Source organism: Stegostoma tigrinum, chromosome 11, assembly GCF_030684315.1.
Source record: "Stegostoma tigrinum isolate sSteTig4 chromosome 11, sSteTig4.hap1, whole genome shotgun sequence".
NCBI lineage: Eukaryota > Metazoa > Chordata > Chondrichthyes > Orectolobiformes > Stegostomatidae > Stegostoma > Stegostoma tigrinum.
Genome location: NC_081364.1, coordinates 9,300,058 through 9,322,087, shown reverse-complemented (window position 1 = coordinate 9,322,087; position 22,030 = coordinate 9,300,058). Strand labels below are relative to the sequence as shown.

Below are 22,030 nucleotides of genomic sequence, written 5' to 3'. Positions count from 1 at the left end.
CCGGCAAATATTTCCCACCATATGCAAGTTCCCCTCTGAGCTACTTAACGTCCAAACTTGAAAATACGTTACCGTTTATTCAGTGTCACAGGTCAAAATGTTTTAACTGTCTTCCTAATGGCATTGTGGTTATACCTACACCATATAGACTGTAGCAATTTAAGAAGGCATTTCACCAGTACCACCTCAATGGCAACAAAGGATGATGCATTGATCCAGCCAGTGATGCCCAAACCCCATCTGTGAATTCTTTTTAAAAAAAATGCTATAATTAGACCATTAATTAGTTTAATTGGATACTGGTACCTTGCTTTCCATGAGCGTGGGATGGAGTTGGGGAAATGTCATGTAGATTGGAGATGCAGCTTAACTACCCACCACTGTTTCCAGACCTGGAGGCTCAAATTCTAGCCCTGTTAACTTATGTTGTGAATGTCTCCCTCGGGTCTTAAAGCATCTTCCTTCCTTCATTCATTGATTTCTTTTGTCTTTTGTGCTCTGCAATGTGCATGTTCAATCTTTCAGCTTAGATGTACTACATAAAAGAAAGTTTGTGTCTTGAATACCCGAGTGTTTCTTGCCCTATTGGTTTCTATTTTGATGGCTTGAAGTAATAATAGCAATAATGAATCCTTTCAAGAGTTTCGATGATATTTACAATTCTTGGCACTCTGTTGCGTAAGATTCCTCATGAGTGTTTTACAGGGCATGAAATAGGAGGCAAAGGAGCACTTTTCGCTAATTAGCTGTCCCCTTGTTAAAATTGCATGGAACAGTCAAAATGGACTTGAAGAGAGTAACATTTCTTTCTGCAATTCTTTACAACACAACACACTAAGAAATTATAATTTGAGTAAAGATAGTATCTTTTAGTTTCCAAGCATAGTATTAAGGAAAGCTACTCCTCATCTAATGCTGTCTTCGTGTTCCTCAGATGCTTATGACACTAAAACCCCAGTCTGTGATGACCTTGCAAGTGTAAATGACTATCCAGTTCTTGAATTTGGAGATAATTGCAATCTCTTCATTTATTTTCTCTGACTCAGGTTGGATTGTACATAGCCTCCATGTCCTGATTGATTCTGAACTGAACTTTGCATCTATTTATTAACTAGTCTGTTAGTTTCCAGCTGCACAGACTCACCACCTTCAGCCCTATTTCTGTTTTCCAGTTGTTGCTTCCATTCCATTTGTCTTTTGTCATCTCTGGATGCAGTTCCTGTAAAATGTACCAGAGTACTTCCAAAATCCAGGATAATAGAATCATGCAGCTGGAAGGAGGTCATATTTTGAGCCCTTTTCAAAACAACTGTTCACTTATTCCCACTCCCTTGCTCCTTGCTTATTGGTCAAGAACCCAACTTTCTGCATCCTACCTGAAAGTGGAAAATATCAATAATAATTTTTTTAAAGTGTTCATTTTTGTGGGATGATGAGGTCATTGGCTGGCCAGCATTTATTGCCTGTTCCAAGTCGTCCTTGAGAAGTTGATAGTAAGCTGCCTTTTTGAACTGCTGCAATCTAACCGTTGTGAGCTGACCCATGATGCCCATTAGGGAGGGAATTCCAGAATATTAACCCAGTAATAATGAAGGAACAACGATTATATTTTCAATAAAAACCGAAAGAAGAACTGCTGATGCTGTAAATCAGGAACAAAAACAAAGTTGCTGGAAAAGCTCAGCAGGTCTGGCAGCATCTGTGAAGGAGTAAACAGGGTTAACATTTTGGGTCCGGTGACCCTTACTCAGAACTGATTATATTTTCAAGTTAAAGTGGTGACTTGGAGGGGAACTTGAAGGTTCCCATGTATCTGCTGCCCTTGTCCTTTCAGATGCAAGTTATCATTGACTTTGAAAGTTGCTGTCTGAGGATCTTTGGTAAATTTCTGCAGTTCATCTTTTAGATAATATGCATTGAGTGTTGATGGTAGACGGAATTGATGCTTGTGGATATGGTGCCAGTCAAGGAGGCTGCTTTGTCCTGGATTGTGTCAAGCTTCTGGAGTGTTGTTGGAGCTACATTGGTTGAAGAATATTCCCTATTTGCTCTCTGACTCCTGACTTGTGCCTTGTAGATGGTGCACAGGTTTTGGGAGTCAGGATGTGAGTTACTCACCGCGGTATTCAAAGCCTCTGAGCTGCTGTTTTTGTCACTGCCTTCATGTAGCGAGTCCACATGAGTTTCTAGTTGATGTTGATAGTGGAGTATTCAGTGATGGTAACATCGTTGGGTATCAAGGGACAGTGATCAGATTGTCTCTTATTGGTGATGGTCATAGCCTGGCATTTGTGTGGCATGAATGTTACTTGCCACTTATCCTACCAAGCCTGGATATTATCCAGAACTTGTTACATTTGACATGGACTTCTCCTGTATCTGAGGAATCATGAATGGTGCTCCTCATTGTGCAGTCATCAGTGAACATCCCCACTTCTGACCTTATGATGGAGGGAAGGCCATTGATGAAGCAGCTGAAGATGTTTCGACTAAGGATACTGCCCCGAGGAACTCCTGCAGAGATATCCTGAAGCTGAGATAAGTTACCTCTAACAACTATGACCATCCTGCTATGTGCCAGGTATGACTCTAATCACTAGAGTTTTCTCCCAATACCCATTGATTCCAGTTTTGCTAAGACTCCTTGAAGACACACTCAGTCAAATTCAGCTCTTTTGTCCATGTTTGAAGTAAGGCTGTAGTGAGATGAGGAGCTGAGCGGCCCTGGCAGAGCCCAAACTGGGTATCAGTGAGAAAGTTATTGCTGAGCAAGTGCTGTTTGAATAGCACTGTTGATACACCTTCCATCATTTTACTGATGATCAAGAGTAGACTGATGGGCATTAATTGGCCAAGTTGCATTTATCCTAGTTTTTATGTACAGGACGTACCTGGGCAATGTTCCACACTGTCGGCTTGATGCCAGTCAATTATCATCATTGACTGTTTATCAGGTATGCTATACCTCATGCTGGATTCTGGTTGTGGGTAAATGGATTCCTTCCTTTTTTTCCTCATTTTGCTGCAACAGTACAGTTTCTACATTGCTGGTTATACAGACCTTACTTGATGCAGCAATGACGTTCTAACGTTCTGCTGCTGTGCCTGGAGAATATTCATTGTTGTTAAATTTGTTTCACCATGTGAAGCAGCTAGATTTGGCACTGCAGAGATTACTGGAATTAAAGGCACCTACTTTAAAAGCTGCTGTATGCTTTCATTACACAGCAATCAGGCTGCTTTAGAAGGTTTACTCTGATGCTTGCATTACTTGTACCCTGGCAAAGGCATGTTCATGAAGCTGAGATAACAAGGTGTAGAGCTGGATGAACACAGCAGGCCAAGCAGCATTAGAGGAGCAGGAAGGCTGATGTTTTGGGCCTAAACCCCTCTTCAGAAAAGCTAAACTGATTTTAAGACTGTTAGTTGGTTATTTGATTTTGTAAATGAAAAATATTTTTCATGTTTTTCCCCTTTAAGCTTGCTGTGACTTTCTTTTACTATTTTGATAAATTTTACCTCATTTCTTGATATTGCACCGAAGGTAAATAATATTTGTGATCAAAAACTGCTGTCTCCTCAACTTTTAAACTGAAATTGTGTTCCCAGATAGCAAAAGTACACACACTAACCACAGATATTTAGGCTGTTTCACTGTTTATCTATGTCTATGTCAGTTTGAGTTGAAAAATTAAAAAGCGAGTGGAACAGTTTAGACTTATTTGCTTACTTTTTAGGCTACGGATTGGAATCCTCCTCTGCTTTTTATAGTTTTACATTACAGTTGTTTTTTATAGACATTTATGTTAAATGTAGTACACTATTTTCTACATTAGGCTTACTAAAATTTTGCACTTGAATTGTTACATTTTAAGTCTCTGTTATGGTGTCTTTCACTGATTTAATAATCCTTGTATTTAAACAAAGGATTAGCAATGTACAGTGTAGGTTGTAAAGGCGCTCTATCTGCTTGCCTGGAGCAGTACGGGATCATAAATTTCTCATTTGCCTTAAATATGTCCTTGGACTCAGCATTGCTGATCATTCCGCTAAGCAGACCCAGAATTCCCTACAATTTGGGAAGCTAACTTTGCACCACAAGATGTAGTGAAGAGTGGGTAACTGTTTAACTCCTGAAGTTACAGAGCTTCAAAACTTTTTTGTTTGGCTCATAGTTATTGTATATTCAAGTCTGCCAACTAACTCTGGAAATTTTCAGTTCCTGTTCTGTGAAATATGCCTTGGCATTACTGTGATAAAACCTACTTTCAGTATCTGGAATAACAACAGTATTTCACTAGAGTAGGAATTGAATAAGTGGTACTTAAACGTTCTAGGCTGACTATCCTTCCTCTTTCAACACACCCCCTCCTATTTGCTTCCTTTTCTTACATCTCTTCTGTTCTGATTATTATTGCTGTGTATGTCAAATGTATCACAGTCCATTAATACTTTACTTTTTTGTTCCTTGGAGCACAAACACTGAAATAAAATTCAGATATTTAATTTAGCCTTGCATTTATGTTCACTTTTAAGCATCATCTCTTAAAATTACACTTTAACCATTTCAGTTCCAGTATATGAATAATTGACAGTCATTCAATAGAAGTGCATGCAAACCAACATTTATATGAATTTTTACATTTCAAGCTAAGAAATGAACAGTTTGTTTGTGATACTGTCAGCCCAGTTAACATCTTGTAACAATGCAAGAGGTATCTTTTGATGAATAACTGATATCTGTATGCCTTTTTGATTGCATTGTTGAAACTTTCTGTGGAGGAGTGTTTAGAAGCTCTACTGGTATTAGACAAACAATGTAGGTCAATAACAAAAACAGAATGTGCTGGAAAAGCTCAGCAGGTCTGGCAACATCTATGAAGAATAAATTAAAGTTAACATTTCAGAACTTCCTCGGTTCTGAGGATGGGTCACTGGACCCAAAACATTAATTCTGCTTTTTTCTTTATAGATGCTGCCAGACCTGCTGAGCATTTCCAGCAACTTCTATTTTTGTTCCTGATTTGCAGCATCTGCAGTTCTTTTGGTTTTAAATGTAGGTCAATAGATTGCTAGTGTTGCTCTTCGTGATAAGTTAGGACATTGGAAAAAGGGAGAAAAAAGAAAATCATCCGGAATTCCCACTGTTAAATTTTCAATTCAGTGATTGTTCCAAAAAAAGCCAATGTGCATATGTGTGAGGGGGAGGTAAAATTGGGGTTAGTGATGAATGCCCTCTCATTTAAAACCTGATTAAAAGCCAGTCGTTGAAGGTGAGGTGCATGAAGTCAGGCAGTGCCTATGAAACTAGCCCAAAAGAGGAGAGAAAAAATGTTAACGAAATCAATGCAAAACCTTAAGCCAGATACAAATACCAGCTGTATACATTTAATTATGTTTTATTTTTGCTTTAGGAGTGGCATTTCCTATGCAAACGTGACATTATTATTAGCACCTTTCTTTTGGGGAGTTTTTCATTGTGTTCAGAGATTATGTTCAAAATTCAACAACCTGCATATTCCAAGAGGCCATTAGTTGGTCCTGCTGTAAATCTAGAACAAGCTCACTGAATTAGTCAAAAATAATATCCCCATTTTACTGGATTCCAAATGTAACATGTAATCCAAATAGATATGCTTAATGGAAAAGATGAGACAAATCCACTTTAAGACTTTCTTTATATTCACGCATGATCAAATCCTCATCAATGTAATTGAGCAATTTCACTTTTGCATTATTTTTAAGCCACTGAATTGCTGTTTTTGACTCTTTTTATCCCTTATTCCTTGTTTGCTGGTCATGGTGTCTCAGCAATTGAAGAATACCTTATCCAATTCAATAAATGCATCAGGCTGCAATGGATGTACATTGCATAGCCAGTCTCTGAGAATCTAGCTGCCAGCAGCTCCTGAGATTGGTGAACTCTGCAAAGTGAATATTGAATTTGGGGCATTGTTGGTCTGCATGGCTGTGATCCACATTGGACGTAAAACTGAGTGATTGAAATAGTTTCTTCCTAAATTTAGTGGGTGCTTTTAATCAACTCTGGAAAGATTGCTTATATCTCCAGAGATTTAATGCCAGACATGAGCAAACGTTGCACTATTATTAAGGGAGCTTCTTGCAAGTTTTGAATGTTGGAGCTTGATTTAACCTTTAAGGAATAAAATGTGCAATATTTGGGTTTGTCAATACTCTGAAACCTTTTCTCTCGAATCTTTCCTGACAGAGGTACATATGATATTTATGTCAATAAAGATGGGAAGCCTCTACTCGTTGGTAAATACGACAATCATGGCAGCTTCGGTGAGCTGGCACTAATGTACAACACTCCAAGAGCTGCTACTATTGTGGCTACCACAGAAGGAGCCCTCTGGGGTTTGGTAAGTATTGTGTGTGTCAATGATTAGTGGCCACTGTTTGAAGAGATGTATGTATGTCCCTTGATATACAGGTACAGGTTCCTTTTGTATTACTCACAGTTTACATATTAGGATCATTAGAGATTCTGAATTAAGGTGGGATGCAATTGGATTGAGACTTAGCCCAGAGATTCGAGAAGGTGCTCTGTGCATGTTATGAAACATGGTGTCCACGGGAGTGAGGAACTTTAAGATTGTTGACAGTGAAGTAAAAAGGAAGACAGCAAATGAAACAGAATTGTGTAAGTAAAATTACAAAATGCTAACTATACATAGCAGGGCAATCAATCCAGAACACGTCTGATCTTCAGTAGAGATACTGTTTAACCAGCTTGTGGATTTTCCATTTTTATTTTCATTTCTAATGACTTAATTGGCAAGAAATGAGTTACCAGGCCAGGTATTTAAGCATTGCCTCACTTGCAAGGATTTGCTTCAGAGGTCAATTTGCTGTTTGGTTTAGTGCTTTTAGTGTAGGGCTGTCAGGCAAGATTGAATTAAGGGAATGATCATGGCAGCTTATAGTGAACAAGTTGTTTTCCTGTATATTTTAACTTCTAAAAAGTCAATGGAGAAAAATACAAAACATTTTCGATTTGAAACACCATGAATGTCCAGACATGCTCAGAGGTCAAAAAAAAATCTTATAGCAGGTTTAAAAAATTGCTTTGGTACTGCTCGTTTGTTCTTTGATTATATTACTTATCAGCTGAGTGAGTTAGAGGGAAACTTTGCAGCCAGGCTTAAAATACTTGCAGCCACATGCATGCAATCCTGCAGGATGTGACTGGGGATAATATGAATCTGCAGGGCTAGGCTGGCATGGTTGCGAGTCTGCTGGGTACTGGGGCAGAGGCTTTCTTAAACTGCTGCAGTTTGTTTGGTGTAGGGACATCGACGGTTTTGTTGGCAAGGCAGTTCCTGGATTTTGGCCGTAAGATGTAGGAGCAGAAGTAGGCCATTTGGCCCATCAACACCCCTCTGCGTTTCAATGAGGTCATTGCTGATCTGATGAACCTAAACATGATTTTCCTACTTTATCTCCATAACATATGATTTCCTTGCTGATCAAAAATCTTTCAACTTTGACCACATTTAACAATCCAGCCTCTACAGCCTTCTATGGTAAAGAATTCCACAAATTGACTATCATCTGAGAGAAGAAATTCTTCCTCTTCTCTTTTTTAAATGATTGATCTCCTTTTCTGAGATGAATCTCTGCAAACCTCTTACCTGACATGGGCTTCTTACGGTACTGCGGGATGTCAGTTTTGGTCCAGTTTCAGTTTGCTAAATCGGACTTCTTTGTGCAGAAATATCAAAGCAAAATGTTACAGATACTGAATGTCTGAAATGAGAGCAAAACTGCTTGCACTACCCTCGTCTGACGACACCAACAGAGAGAAACAGAAATGTCTAGGAATTCGGACAATAGGTCATCGACATGAAATAACTCTGCTCAGAGATGCTGCCAGTGTATTTCCAGCATTTTCTGTTTTTATATGTGTATGCAGTGCAGCACTTGACAGTTGATTTAGTTTGGAGATAATGGAAACTGCAGATGCTGGAGAATCCAAGATAACAAAGTGTGGAGCTGGATGAACACAGCAGGCCAAGCACCATCTCAGGAGCACAAAAGCTGACGTTTTGGGCCTAGACCCTTCTTCAGAGACGGGGAAGGGGTGAGGGTTCTGGAATAAATAGGGAGAGAGGGGGAGGCGGACCGAACATGGAGAGCAAAGAAGATAGGTGGAGAGGAATACACCTCCTCCCACCCACCCTCCTGCAAAAATTCCATCCCCTATTCCCAATTCCTCCGCCTCCGCCACATCTGCTCCCACGATGAGGCATTCCACCTCCGCACATCCCAGATGTCCAAGTTCTTCAAGGACTGCAACTTGCCCCCCACAGTGGTCGAGAACGCCCTTGACCGCATCTCCCGCATCACATCCCTCACACCCCGCCCCCGCCACAACCGCCCAAAGAGGATCGCCCTCGTTCTCACACACTACCCCACCAACCTCCGGATAGAACGCATCATCCTCTGACACTTCCGCCATCTACAATCCGACCCCACCACCCAAGACATTTTTCCATCCCCACCCTTGTCTGCTTTCCGGAGAGACCATTCTCTCCGTGACTCCCTTGTTCGCTCCACACTGCCCTCCGACCCCACCACACCCGGCACCTTCCCCTGCAACCGTAGGAAATGCTACACTTGCCCCACACCTTCTCCCTCACCCCTATCCCAGGCCCCAAGATGACTTTCCATATTAAGCAGCGGTTCACCTGCACATCTGCCAATGTGGTATACTGCATCCATTGTACCCGGTGTGGCTTCCTCTACATTGGGGAAACCAAGCGGAGGCTTGGGGACCGCTTTGCAGAACACCTCCGCTCGGTTCGCAACAAACAACTGCACCTCCCAGTCGCAAACCATTTCCACTCCCCCTCCCATTCTTTAGATGACACGTCCATCATGGGCCTCCTGCAGTGCCACAATGATGCCACCCAAAGGTTGCAGGAACAGCAACTCATATTCCGCTTGGGAACCCTGCAGCCCATTGGTATCAATGTGGACTTCACCAGCTTCAAAATCTCCCCTTCCCCCCGCGGCATCCTAAAACCAACCCAGTTCGTCCCCTCCCCCCACTGCACCACACAACCAGCCCAGCTCTTCCCCTCCACCCACTGCATCCCAAAACCAGTCCAACCTGTTTCTGCCTCCCTAACCTGTTCTTCCTCTCACCCATCCCTTCCTCCCACCCCAAGCCGCACCTCCATCTCCTACCTACTAACCTCATCCCACCACCTCGACCTGTCCGTCTTCCCTGGACTGACCTATCCCCTCCCTACCTCCCCACCTGTACTCTCCTCTCCACCTATCTTCTTTTCCCTCCATCTTCGGTCCGCCTCCCCCTCTCTCCATATTTATTCCAGAACCCTCACTCCATCCCCCTCTCTGATGAAGTGTCTAGGCCCGAAACGTCAGCTTTTGTGCTCCTGAGATGCTGCTTGGCCTATGAGTTCATCCAGCTTCACACTTTGTTAGCTGATTTAGTTTGACTTGGAAACTTTGGAAGCTGAAATTTCATTCCAACACTACCCTCTGCTGGACATGCAGCTGTATTGTACTGAGATAAAGTGTAGAGCTGGATGAACACAGCAGAACAAGCAGCATCTGAGGAGCACGAAAGCTGACGTTTCAGGCCTAGACTGTTCATCGGATTTCTGAACAACTAGAGGGCACAGCTTTAAGCTGAGAGGGGTAAGACTTAAGAAGGTCCTGAGGGGCAAGTGTTTCACGCAGAGAGAGGTGCACATATGGAGAAAGTGGTTGAGGGAGGTACAATAGCAACATTTAAACAAAAATCTGGATGGGTACATGGATGGGAAGGGTTTACAGGGGTGTGGTATGCACAGAATTTACAAGCAAAAGATCAAGGGGTCATAGAACGAATGCAAATGTATTGAACAAACCTCTCTTATTGACACCTGATGAAGTGAGACTCACAAAGCTTGCGTCTTCAAATAAACCTGTTGAACTATGACCTAGTGTTGTGTGATTTTTGACTTTGACTACCCCAGTCCAACACCAGACCCTCCACATAAGAGTCATAGAGTAATACAGTATGGAAGCAGGCCCTTTGGCCTAAATTGGTCCATGCTGACCGTGGTGCCCACTCAGCAAGTTTCAGTTGCCTGTGTTTGGTCCATTACCATCTCCCTGTAAACCCTTGCCATCCGTGTACCCTTCCAAATTTTTTTAAAAATGTATCGTACCTCACTCAACCACTTTCTCCACAGCTCATTCCATATATGCACCTCTCTCTGCGTGAAAAACTTGCTCCTCAGGACCTTCTTAAATCTTACCCCTCTCAGCTTAAACCTGTGCCCTCTAGTTTTTCAATTCCCCATCCCTGGGAAAAAAGACCATATGAATTCATCCTATCTGTGCCCCTTATGATTTTATATACCTCAAAAAGGTCACCCCTCATTCTGTTACTTCCTAAGGAATAACATCCTATCCTGGCCAACCTTTCCTTAAAACACAGGCCTTCTAGTCCTGGCAACATCTTCGTAAATCATCTTCACACACTTGATAGTTTAACTATGCCTTTCCTAGAACAGGATGCCCAAAACTGTACACAATACTCCAAGTGCGGCCTCACCAACAACTTATACAACTGTAACATAACATCCCAACTGCTATACTCATTGCATTGACCAATGAAGCCCAGCATGCGAAATGCCTTCTTAACCAGCCTGTCCACCCTTGATGTTGCTTTCAACGAACTATGTGCTTGTACTAGTGATAATGGGAACTGCAGATGCTGGAGAATCCAAGATAACAAAGTGTGGAGCTGGATGAACACAGCAGGCCAAGCAGCATTTCAGGAGCACAAAAGCTGACGTTTTGGGCCTAGACCCTTCATCAGAGAGCTCTCTCTCCATCTTCGGTCCGCCTCCCCCTCTTTCCATATTTATTCCAGAACCCTCACTCCATCCCCCTCTCTGATGAAGGGTCGAGGCCCGAAATGTCAGCTTTTGTGCTCCTGAAATGCTGCTTGGCCTGCTGTGTTCATCCAGCTCTACACTTTGTTATCTATGTGCTTGTACTACTAGGTTCCTCAGTTCCACAGCACTTCACAGGACCTTAACATTTACTGTATAAGTCCTACCTTAGTTTGACTTTTCCAAAATGCAACACCTCACACTTATCCGTATTGAATTTCATTTGCCAATCGTCAGGCCACTTTCCCATCTGATCAAGATCCCTCTGTAATTTTTTGATAATCTTCCTCACTATCAATGATACCTCCTTGTTTTGTATCATCTGCAAACTTACTAATTATGCCTTTAGATTCATATCCAGATCATTTATGTAAATAACAAAGGACCCAGCACCTACCTCTGTGGCACACCACTAGCACAGGCCTCCAGTCTGAGAAACAACCTTCAACCATCACCCTCTGCTTCCTACCATTGAGCCAATTTTGAATCCAATTAGCTTGCTCTCCTGGACCTCATGCAACGTAACCTTCATGACTAGCCTGCTGTGTGGAACCTTGTCAAAAGTGTTACTGAAGTCCAGATAGAAAACATCCATTGCCCTACCCCCTTCTATGCTCCTGGTTATCGCTTTGAAAACCTCAGTTTTTTTGTTAAACTGACTTCCTGCACGCAAATCTATGCTGACTATCCCTAATCAGACCTTGACAATCCAAATGTTTATTGATCCTGGCCCTCAGTATCATCTCCAATAACGTCCCTACTACTGATGTCAGGCTCACTAGCCTGTACTTCCTTGGCTTGTCTCTACGACCTTTGTTAAGCAATGGAACAACATTAGCTAGCCCCCAGTCTTTCAGAACTTCACCAGTGGCTAAAAATGAAGCAAAATCTCTGCCTGGGTCTCTGCAATTTCTTCCCTAGCCTCCCACAATGTCTGAGGATGGATGTGATCAGGTCCAGGGTATTTATCCACCTTTAATGTACTCTAAGGCTGCAAACACCTCCTGTCTGGTAATATGTATGCGATCCAAAACATTCCCACTTGTTTTCTTAGCATTAAGTTTGTCTCCTCAGTAAATACTGAAGAGAAATATTCATTAAAAAACCTATCTCATATTCTTGTTTTGCTCTTCTGATTTCCCTCTTAAGTGTGCTTACACTTTATATTCATCTCGGGATTCACTTGAGCCCGATAGGTTTAAACCCAACACATGCCGCCTTCTTTTTCCTGACCAGAGCCTCAATGTCCCTCAGCCTGGGATCCCTAAACCTGCCAGCTTTTCTCTTCACCCTAACAGGGACATCACACTTCTAAAAGCCTCCCATTTGCCATTTGTTCCTTTTTTTGTTGAAACAGACTTGCCCAATCAAAGAACAAAGAAAATTACAGCACAGGAACAGGCCCTTCAGCCCTCCAAGCCTGCACCAATCGAGATCCTCTGTCTAAACCGGGCATCTATTTTCTAAGGGTCTGTATCCCTTTACTCCCTGCCCATCCATGTAACTGACCAGATACATCTTAAAAGACACCATTGTGTCTGCGTCTGCCACCTCCGCTGGCAACTCATTCCAGGCACCCACCACCCTCTGCATAAAGAACTTTCCATGCATATCTCCCATAAACTTTCCTCCTCTCACTTTGAACTCATGACCCCTAATAATTGAGTCCCCCACTCTGGGGGGAAAAAGCTTCTTGCTATCCACCTTGTCTATACCCCTCATGATTTTGTAGACCTCAATCAGGTCCCCCCCTCAATCTCCGTCTTTCTAATGAAAGTAATCTTAATCTACTCAACCTTTCTTCATAGCTCGCTCCCTCCATACCAGACAACATCCTGGTGAACCTCCTCTGCACCCTCTCCAAAGAATCCACATCCTTTTGGTAATGTGGCGACCAGAACTGTATACAGTACTCTAAATGTGGCCGAACCATAGTCTTATACAACTGCAACATGACCTGCCAACTCTTGTACTCAATACCCTGTCCGATGAAGGAAAGCATGCCGTATGTTTTCTTGATCACTCTATTGATCTGTGTTGCCACCTTCAGGGAACAATGGACCTGAACACCCAGATCTCACTGAACATCAATTTTCCCCAGGACTTTTCCATTTACTGTATAGTTTGCTCTTGAATTAGATCTTCCAATATGCCACCTCACAATTCTGTTATTCCAACAGGTATTTGCAATCTCTCTGCAGGCGATGGCCTAGTGGTATTATCGCTGGACTGTTAATCCAGAGACCCAGATAACATTCTGGGGACCCGGGTTTGAATCCCGCCACAGCAGATGGTGGAATTTGAACTTAATAAATATCTGGAATTAAGAATCTAATGATGACTGCGAATCCATTGTCAATTGCTGTAAAAACCCATCTGGTTCACTAATGTCCTTTAGGGAAGGAAGCTGCCATCCTTACCTGGTTTGGCCTGCATGTGACTCCAGACCCACAGCAATATGGTGGACTCTGAACTGCCCTCTGGGCAATTAGGGATGGGCAATAAATGCTGCCAGGTCAGTGATGCCCTCAGCCTGTGAATGATTAAAAAAAAATACACATCTGCTTCTCTAGCGCCTGCTCGTTATTTGGGGGTCGGTCATACAAGTCCCAACAGTGTGAATATCCCCATCTTGTTTCTGAGGTCTTACCATATGGCTTCATTTGATGCCCCTAAAGAATATCCTCTACAAACACTGTTGTTGTGTACTCCCTTATCAAAAGGGCAACTCCCCCTGCTCCTTGTTTACCTGTACTTCTGTCATGGCTGGAGCTTCTGTATCCTGGAACAATTAGCTGCCAGCCCTGCCCTTCTCTCAGCCATGTTTCTATTATGGCTACAATACCCCGGAGCCAATCCATGCTCTGAGCTCATCTGCTTTACCAGTCAGGCATCACGCGTTGAAATAAATGCACTTTAAGCCAGAAGTCTCTCTCCTCCTTTTACTGTGTCCCGGCTATCCTGAATAGTAAAGTTGCTCTCAGTGGCTCATGTATTTTCTCCTGAGTTCTCAATGGCCCCTCTCTTGTTCAGAGTCCCACCCTCCTGCCCAACTATTTTAAAAACTCCTGGGTAACACTCACAATTCTCCCTGCAAGGATATTGGACCCCTTCCAGTTCAAGAGCAACCTATTCCTCTTGTACAGGTCACCTCTACCCCAGAAGAAATCCTAGTGATCCAAGATCCAGTGAAAACACTGTCCCCTACACCAGCTCCTCAGCCACGCATTCACCTGGCCTGTTTTTCTATTTCTGTCGTCATTGGCGCGTGGCACTGGCGTTCACTACCCTTGAGGTCCTGCTTTTTAACTTCTTCTGCAACTCCCCATACTGATTTTGCAGGACCCTATCCTTCGTCTACCTACTTCATTTGTACTGACGTGTGCAATGACCTTTCGCTGTTTACCCTCCCCCTTCCGAGTGTTCTGCAACAGCTCAGAGACATCCTTGACCCTAGCACCTCCAAGGCAACACCCCATCCTGGTGTCTCTTCTGCAGCCACAGAATCTCCTGTCTGTTGCCCTCACAACTGAGTCTCCTATCAGTATCTCTCTGTCTGACTGCATCCTTTCCCTCTGAACGTCGGAGCCGGTCACAGTGCCACTGACCTGCCTGCTGCTGCTAGCTCCAAAAAGGTCATCCCCCAACACTGACTCACTCTTAATGGCTGCTCCCTTGTACACCTTTACCTTGCCAGTCATCCTCCTCACAGAATCCTTTTTTTGGCCTCAGGAGGAGGGAGGATAGGAAACACAAACATATTGTTTCAGATGCTTTTTCTGTGGCGTTGCCTCCACGCTGAGACCATTAAAAACGATCCCACACATCACTATCACTGAGGCTAAGCCTCAGCATGTAAAAGCGCCACCAAGCGTTAACACTTGGTATAACACACAGCTCTGATGAAGGGTCTAGGCCCGAAACGTCAGCTTTTGTGCTCCTGAGATGCTGCTTGGCCTGCTGTGTTCATCCAGCTTCACATTTTATTATCTTGGTATAACACACACTTCATCTCAGCTTGATCTAATGTTCCAGGTTTGACCATACCTTAACAGCAAGTTCTCTATAAGCTCCAGCCCTTCTTTGCTGTCTCAAGGGTGTCCTGTGGAGGTTTCTAGTACAGTGATAATGGGAACTGCAGATGCTGGAGAATCCAAGATAACAAAGTGTGAAGCTGGATAAACACAGCAGGCCAAGCAGCATCCCAGGAGCACAAAAGCTGACGTTTCAGGCCTAGACCCTTCTTCAATGTGCTTCTGAGATGCTGCTTGGCCTGCTGTGTTCATTCAGCTTCACACTTTGTAATTGAGGTTTCCAGTACAGTTGTGTTGACTGGCAATGTCTCCCAGAATTCCACTGTGACTCTCAGCCGCCTACTGATTCGCTCCATTGTTACAAGAGACAAAGGACAGATGCCCAGAAAGTTATATCATATTGTTTGAAGTATGCATGCCTTTTCACGTTGCTTCTGAGACAAGTGGAAATTGTTACTTTCATGGTTAACAGTGCTGGCAGTAAAATTCAATTTAAAATACTTTGTATTTGGATCAATTCTAATTACAGATGTTTGTTTCTTTATATCCTAGAGAGAGATTTTTAGCATGATTGGAAATATGATCCATTTGAACTTGATCACAGTGGTAACTTTACTGAGACAGAATTTAATTATTTTAGCATGAGAATTTGTCGTCTTTGTTAAGATTTGTAATTGTAAATTTGTTTTTCATTTAAAGTCCGTCACTTATGTTACTTCTGTCAACTTTTACATTGTAGAGCAAGCTCAAAGCGTTAGAATTACCACCCTAGTTCCTCATAAACTAACTTTCCCCCTCCTTGAATGCTGTCTTTATTTAAGATTTGTTGCTATGTTACCTGTTATTTTGGGGAGAAAAGAACTGTGTGGGCTTGCTTCTTTTTACTGAGGATTTGTTGTTTACAGTGAGAGTTGTACTGTTTACTTTGCTACATTGGCTTGTAATGTTTTACTGTAGTTGACAACTTGCCCATTTTTATTGTGAATTTATCACTTCAATTCTCAAACAATGCTGCTTCCATTGAACATTTCTCACTGCTGAGGTGTAATTTTCAGTCAGTTGTAGTCATTCTTGTACCTTGATACCGTTACTATATGTAACACACATGCTCCATTTCAGATAAATCCCATGAATAGACGTAGTGTAGGTTTCAAGTGAGATGGAATTTGAGAGTTGATGCCATGGGACAAGATGTACAGGTTTATCTTGGGCCCATTTTAAAGTCATACAGTTTGCTCTTTGTACTTCTGATATAAATTCATTCAACTTTATTTAACTTATAAATAGGATTTTTAAAATCTTTTGTTTAGTCGCAGTTGGTGATGCTGTTGAGTCTCCACCAGTAGAAGTGTTTAACAGGGGATTTAAATTTCCATAGGGAGTTCCATTATAGACCTTAGGTTTAGGGTAAAAGGTCGGCACAACATCGTGGGCCGAAGGGCCTGTACAGTGTTGTACTGTTCTATGTTCTGTATCCTACTACGAATGTTAATAAAATGACAAGTTGACAAGAAGTGCAGAGAAGATTTGCATCATGCTGCTGGGTAGTCCATGTGTTTTAAACGTTGAATTGAAAGCAAGTATAATTTGAAGATGAGAATGTGTAAGAAAGAGAGTGAGAAGTGGATTGGTCTGGACTAAGGGAATACAGTGAAATTTCAAGTAATTTGTTCCTTCTGTGCACAATATTTGAAATTATTCATGGTTCTTTAAATATACTTGCTGCAATTTGAGGAGCCAATGAGTAGAGTTGAATTAAACATTTCTCGCCAAAACTGGAAAATAAATAATGGGAATAATTGCTACAAAAATAATTAGAAAATGAATGCAGGAAATATTTTTTGTGGTGTACACAAACAGTGACCTGATTATTCTGAGCAGTGGCATTGCTGTTGGGTCATTTTTAATTATCCTAACCTGGAGGTCTGTGTTTCTGGCTTGAACATCTCATTTGAGCTTCCTGAGGAATGCAGTGCACACCTCTTCAGGAAGCCTTCTAGCACAGCACAGGATCAGTGCTGGAGGGTTAATTGCATTCTGATTTTATAACACTAATTGGCATATTATGAAGGGTATAGGTCTTGAAATAGCATTCTGAAAAGTTAGAGAAAAAGCAAATGTCTAAGGTGAGTGGGGGTTGGGGTAGGAAATGGGTACTGGTTGGATGGGATAGGTCAGGTTGGGGTCAAGTGTCAGGATTGATGAGGTAAGTTGCAATAACACACTATCTAACACCAAAACTCTGCAAGTGTCAGATTTAATTGGACACAGCATTCATGCCAAAAAGAACCTGGAAATTTCTTTGCGAAAAATAAAATTGGCCTCACATACACAACTGTGCTGCTGCCTCTGCATACAAAGGTTAAAAAACGATTAAGGTGTTCAGGATAATAAAATGTGAGGCTGGATGAACACAGCAGGCCCAGCAGCATCTCAGGAGCACAAAAGCTGACATTTCGGGCCTAGACCCTTCATCAGAGAGGGGGATGGGGTGAGGGTTCTGGAATGAATAGGGAGAGTCTCCCTATTCATTCCAGAACCCTCACCCCATCCCCCTCTCTGATGAAGGGTCTAGGCCCGAAACATCAGCTTTTGTGCTCCTCAGATGCTGCTTGGCCTGCTGTGTTCATCCAGCCTCACATTTTATTATCTTGGATTCTCCAGCATCTGCAGTTCCCATTATCACTGAGGTGTTCAGGATCTTTGTATCTTTACCTTAAACATGTGTTGTTTTCTCACTGTTCTGATTTTTGTCAGTTCATTTCCTTATCCTTCTTTGTAGGATCGCGTCACGTTTCGACGAATAATTGTGAAAAACAATGCAAAAAGGAGGAGGACATATGAAACATTCATTGAATCAGTACCACTGTTGAAATCCCTGGAGGTACAGTTTTTTTCTCTCCCTTTTCACTTCAGTAAACCTTTCCACAATCTTTGACTGTAATCCATCAGCAATTTATCAGAATGCATCATGAAGTGAACATTTTTTACCTGCAGTTAGAAACAAAATGGGATTTTTGGGGAGGTGTCTTCAGGGAGGTTAGTTTTTTTTGCCATGCTTGGAAAAAAGATTATTATGCTGTAAAAACCTCTGACTCACGATACTCCAGCTAACAGTCCAAAAGATTGGTGTGTCTTGACATGTGTCCTGTTTGACCATTGGATGCATCTGATGAAAGTTTGCCTTTATCTTTTCTGTTCAGAGCAAACTGAGCTGCCCTACGGTACTTCCAGTGTTAATCTACGGCAGCTATTCAGGTGTCTGTGGCTGACACTTGATTTTCCCCTAATTTTGCAAGAACCATATTATTCAATGTTTCATTTACTATTTCTAATGAAATAGCTGGCCTACTTTTATTCACATGTACTAGTAACATCAATTTTGAATCAATGTTCTCTACTACCATTAGCACTCCTTTTGCCCTTTGAACTGGGGACCTTCATCACTTGTTCCATTTTCTCCTCTTCCCCCTTTGTCAAAAGCATAAAAACTCCAAGCATTAACTCTGGTTCATTCTTCTGAAATGCTTCCGGACCTGCTGAGTTTCTCCAATGCTTTTTCTTTGCCATGTTTACTGTTTTGTTTGTTTATGTACTGAGTCGTGTCATAGAGTCATAGAACATGGAAACAGCCTATTTGGTCCAACTAGTCCATACCAACCATGTTCCCAAACGGAACTAATCCCTCTTGCCTGTATTTGGCCCATATCCCTCCAAACATTTCGTATTGATGTACTTATCCACATGTCTTGTAAATATCGTAACTGTACTTGCATCCACCACTTCCTCTGGCAGTTCACTTCACACACAAACCACTCTGTGCAAAAATGTTGCTCCTCATGTCCCTTTTAAAACAGTCTCTTCTCACCTTAAAAATATGGCACTTAGTTTTGAACTCCCCCCACCCTAGGGGAAAGACCCTTGCCATTCAACTTATCTGTGCCTCTCATTATTTTAAAAACCTCTGTAAGGTCACCCCTCAACATACTACGTTCCAGTGGAAAAAGGTCCCAGCCTATTTTTATAATGCAAACTTAGACTGTTGTTAGGTGATTGTTTTCCTCATGTGATTCAGATGGTGCAGAGAAGGCCATTAGATTCTTGGAAGTTTCTCCTGCAAATAATTCACTTGTTAATTTTAAATTTGATTTCGATTTTTAAAAAAATGTGTTGAGGAAAATGGGAAAAGTCAGATATCTGGAGTTTGGTCGCAGATCAGCTATTATCTCATTTAATGATAGACCTGGCTCAAGTTGAATAGTTTATTCTGTTTCTATGCTTCTGTGAAACCACATAATTTCTGGACATTATACTTTAATCTACCCTAATTACATTCCAATAATATTCAAACCATGTGTTTTCCATTTAACAAAACTTTGTTATTTACTTTGAGTTTTACTGGCATTATTTGTAATCATTCTTTCTTTCCAGCTTTCAGAAAGAATGAAGATTGTCGATGTACTAGGAGTGCGGACATATCAGGACAATGAACTTATCATTGCACAGGTGTGCTGTTGTTTACCTGGTAACTTTAGTTTTATGTGTAAATGGAAAATATGTGGATGTTGGCTAGCTGAAATATAAATGGAAATGGTTAGCATGTCTGGGAGCATCTGTGGAGATAGAAACACAGTTGCTATTTCAGATTACTGACCTTCCATCAGACTTGGAAAAGATTTTTTGTTTGAGTGGCAACTGTTCTTCCTTCTAAATTCACACCATTCCTAGGCACGTCTTTTGTTTCTGTACTTGTAACTGTGCCATGCTGATTGACCTTACATAACCAGTCCTTTCCTCATTTATTCTCTCCTAACTTCTACCAGATCTTTTTTCACACCTCAACCTTCCATGAGCTTAAAACTTTGCTGTTCTGATTAAAAGTCATTAGCTTGAAATGCTATCTCTGTTTCTATCTTCACAGATGCTGCTAGACCTGCTGAGTATTTTTAGCATTTTCTATTATTTTACACATTCAGGTTGCAGCCAGTCTGAGTTTTTTTTTAAACAACTTGAGTAAGTAACTTGCAAACTCCAGATTCAATAAATTTGTAATTTAGTTTCTATCTGTTTTCTCCTTTTTGACAAGTTGTTGATTTTTAGCTAGTGCACAGTATTACAGGAACTAACTTCCCTCTACTTTTCATTCCATTATGATCAGTTGAGAAGGGGAGACCAAGCTCCGCTCTTTATAACATTCCTAATCAATGATGACAAAGATTTAAGTCATTTTTGATACATACAAATGCATATGAAATTAGTAGAAGATAATATTCTCTGTAAAGGAAGTCCAAAAGATTATATGGCTAATAGTCCTTGGGGTACCCTTGAGATTGTAGTTGTTTAATTGATTTCTTGGACTGTCAGCAGAAGCATGTATTGCAGTTATCTATTAAGTTTCCAGTTTCTTGATGTTTCTTTCTAGTGTTTGTATTGTCTGCTTCTCTTAAGAGAGACCGAGAGAAGGAGCGAGCACTTCAGCTCTATTAAGTTCTGCGGTTTATAATCTATCTCTACCAATGAAGGCCCTTTGAAATAAATCTAGTTGTGTATTCTCTATCTGCAAAATTAATGTTTTAAGGCTTGACCATTGTAAATGAGGTTCTATTTCAAACATGGGATTCTCATAAATCAAATTGGACATGAGCACCTTTTCACTATTCTGAGGATTGCTGGTTTGGTTTAACTGCTGTTGGGTAAAATGTTATATTCAGCTTGCACTGTTTTCGTTCATTTAATCCATGTTGGCTTCATGAAAATTGGCCAACCTCGGTGGATCAGAGCATGCCTGAGGCCATCTTAAGTCAACGTTTATCCTTCTTTATTGAAATCGTTTCAGTCCATAGAAAGTCCAGGTATCAAGTTGGCTGATTGAATTCAATGATCAATATCGTGACTGTACAAATAACCATTCTACATATGTGAGAGTGAGTGAAGGCTGTTGAAACGTAGGGCACGTCAGAACAATGAGCCTTCATCTCATGTCCCTGTATGAATCAGAGTAGGTGAGCATTTGATGGTATTTGGGTGTAACAACTCTGGCTCCTTTTTCTCATCCCTTATTCAGGGTTGCTGAAATAAATTGTAGAACCTGGTTGAAATTAGCCGTGGACCACAAATCAGACCTGGATTTCCCCCCCATTCTGTGCGATACGAAGTCTGGCCAGAAATATTAGGTGTATTGGTGGTCATCTTCCAAAATTCTATAGAGACTGAAGCAGTTCCTACAAATTGGAGTGTGGAAAATACAACCCCACTGCTTAAAAAGGGAGGGAGGATGGAAAAGAGGGCAACAGACCACTTATCCTCATATCAGTAGCGAGATAAGTGCTAGAGTATTTTATGAGATGTGATAACAGCCATTCGGAAAGCATTAACAGGATTGGAGAAAGCCAGCATGGGTTAGTGAAAGGCAAATCACGTGGAATAAATCAACTGGTGTCCTTGGCCTCCCAAATTTTTTCTGTACCTGTGTTTTATCATTGACTGGTGTCCAAGTGGTATGTTGGCCATCATCGCAAGAGGATTGAGTTCAGAAGTAGGATATCTTAATGTAGTTACATGGGGTTTCAGTGAGACCACAGCTGGGATACTGCATGCAATTTTGGTCTCTCTACCTAAGAATGTGTTTACTTACCATTGAGGTACTGCAGAGGAGGTTCAGTAGACTGACACTGGTGATGTCCAGTGAGGAGATACTAATTCATCTGTGCCCGTACTAATGACAGTTTAGGAAAATGAGCAGGGATCTGTGTGAAATCTTAACAGGGGTGAACAGATTTGATGCACGGAAAATGGTTTCCCTTGTTCGGTGTATAGAATTAACAGGCACAGTCTCAGGATACGGGAGAGAAAATTTTTAGATTTTAAGGAATGAATTGGTATGGGGAGACGATGGCTTAGTGGTATTGTTGCTGGACTGCTAATCCAGAGACCCACATAATGTTCTGGGCACCCGAGTTCAAATTGCGTTGTGGCATATGGTGGAATTTGCATTGAATCAGTATCTGGAATTAAGAATCTAATGATGACCATGAATCCATTGTCGATTGTTGAAAAAGT

At 41.6% G+C, this 22,030-nt stretch overlaps 1 protein-coding gene across 1 annotated transcript in view; it reads left to right on the top strand.

The window, feature by feature from the left end:
- Nucleotides 1-22,030, top strand: part of prkar2aa (protein kinase, cAMP-dependent, regulatory, type II, alpha A) — a 307,283-nt gene that overhangs the window by 269,825 nt on the left and 15,428 nt on the right. The window contains exons 12-14 of the mRNA XM_048547783.1: nucleotides 6,230-6,383; nucleotides 17,754-17,855; nucleotides 19,403-19,477. Coding sequence (XP_048403740.1) covers nucleotides 6,230-6,383; nucleotides 17,754-17,855; nucleotides 19,403-19,477 — 331 coding nt within the window. The remainder of the gene's footprint in view (nucleotides 1-6,229; nucleotides 6,384-17,753; nucleotides 17,856-19,402; nucleotides 19,478-22,030) is intronic.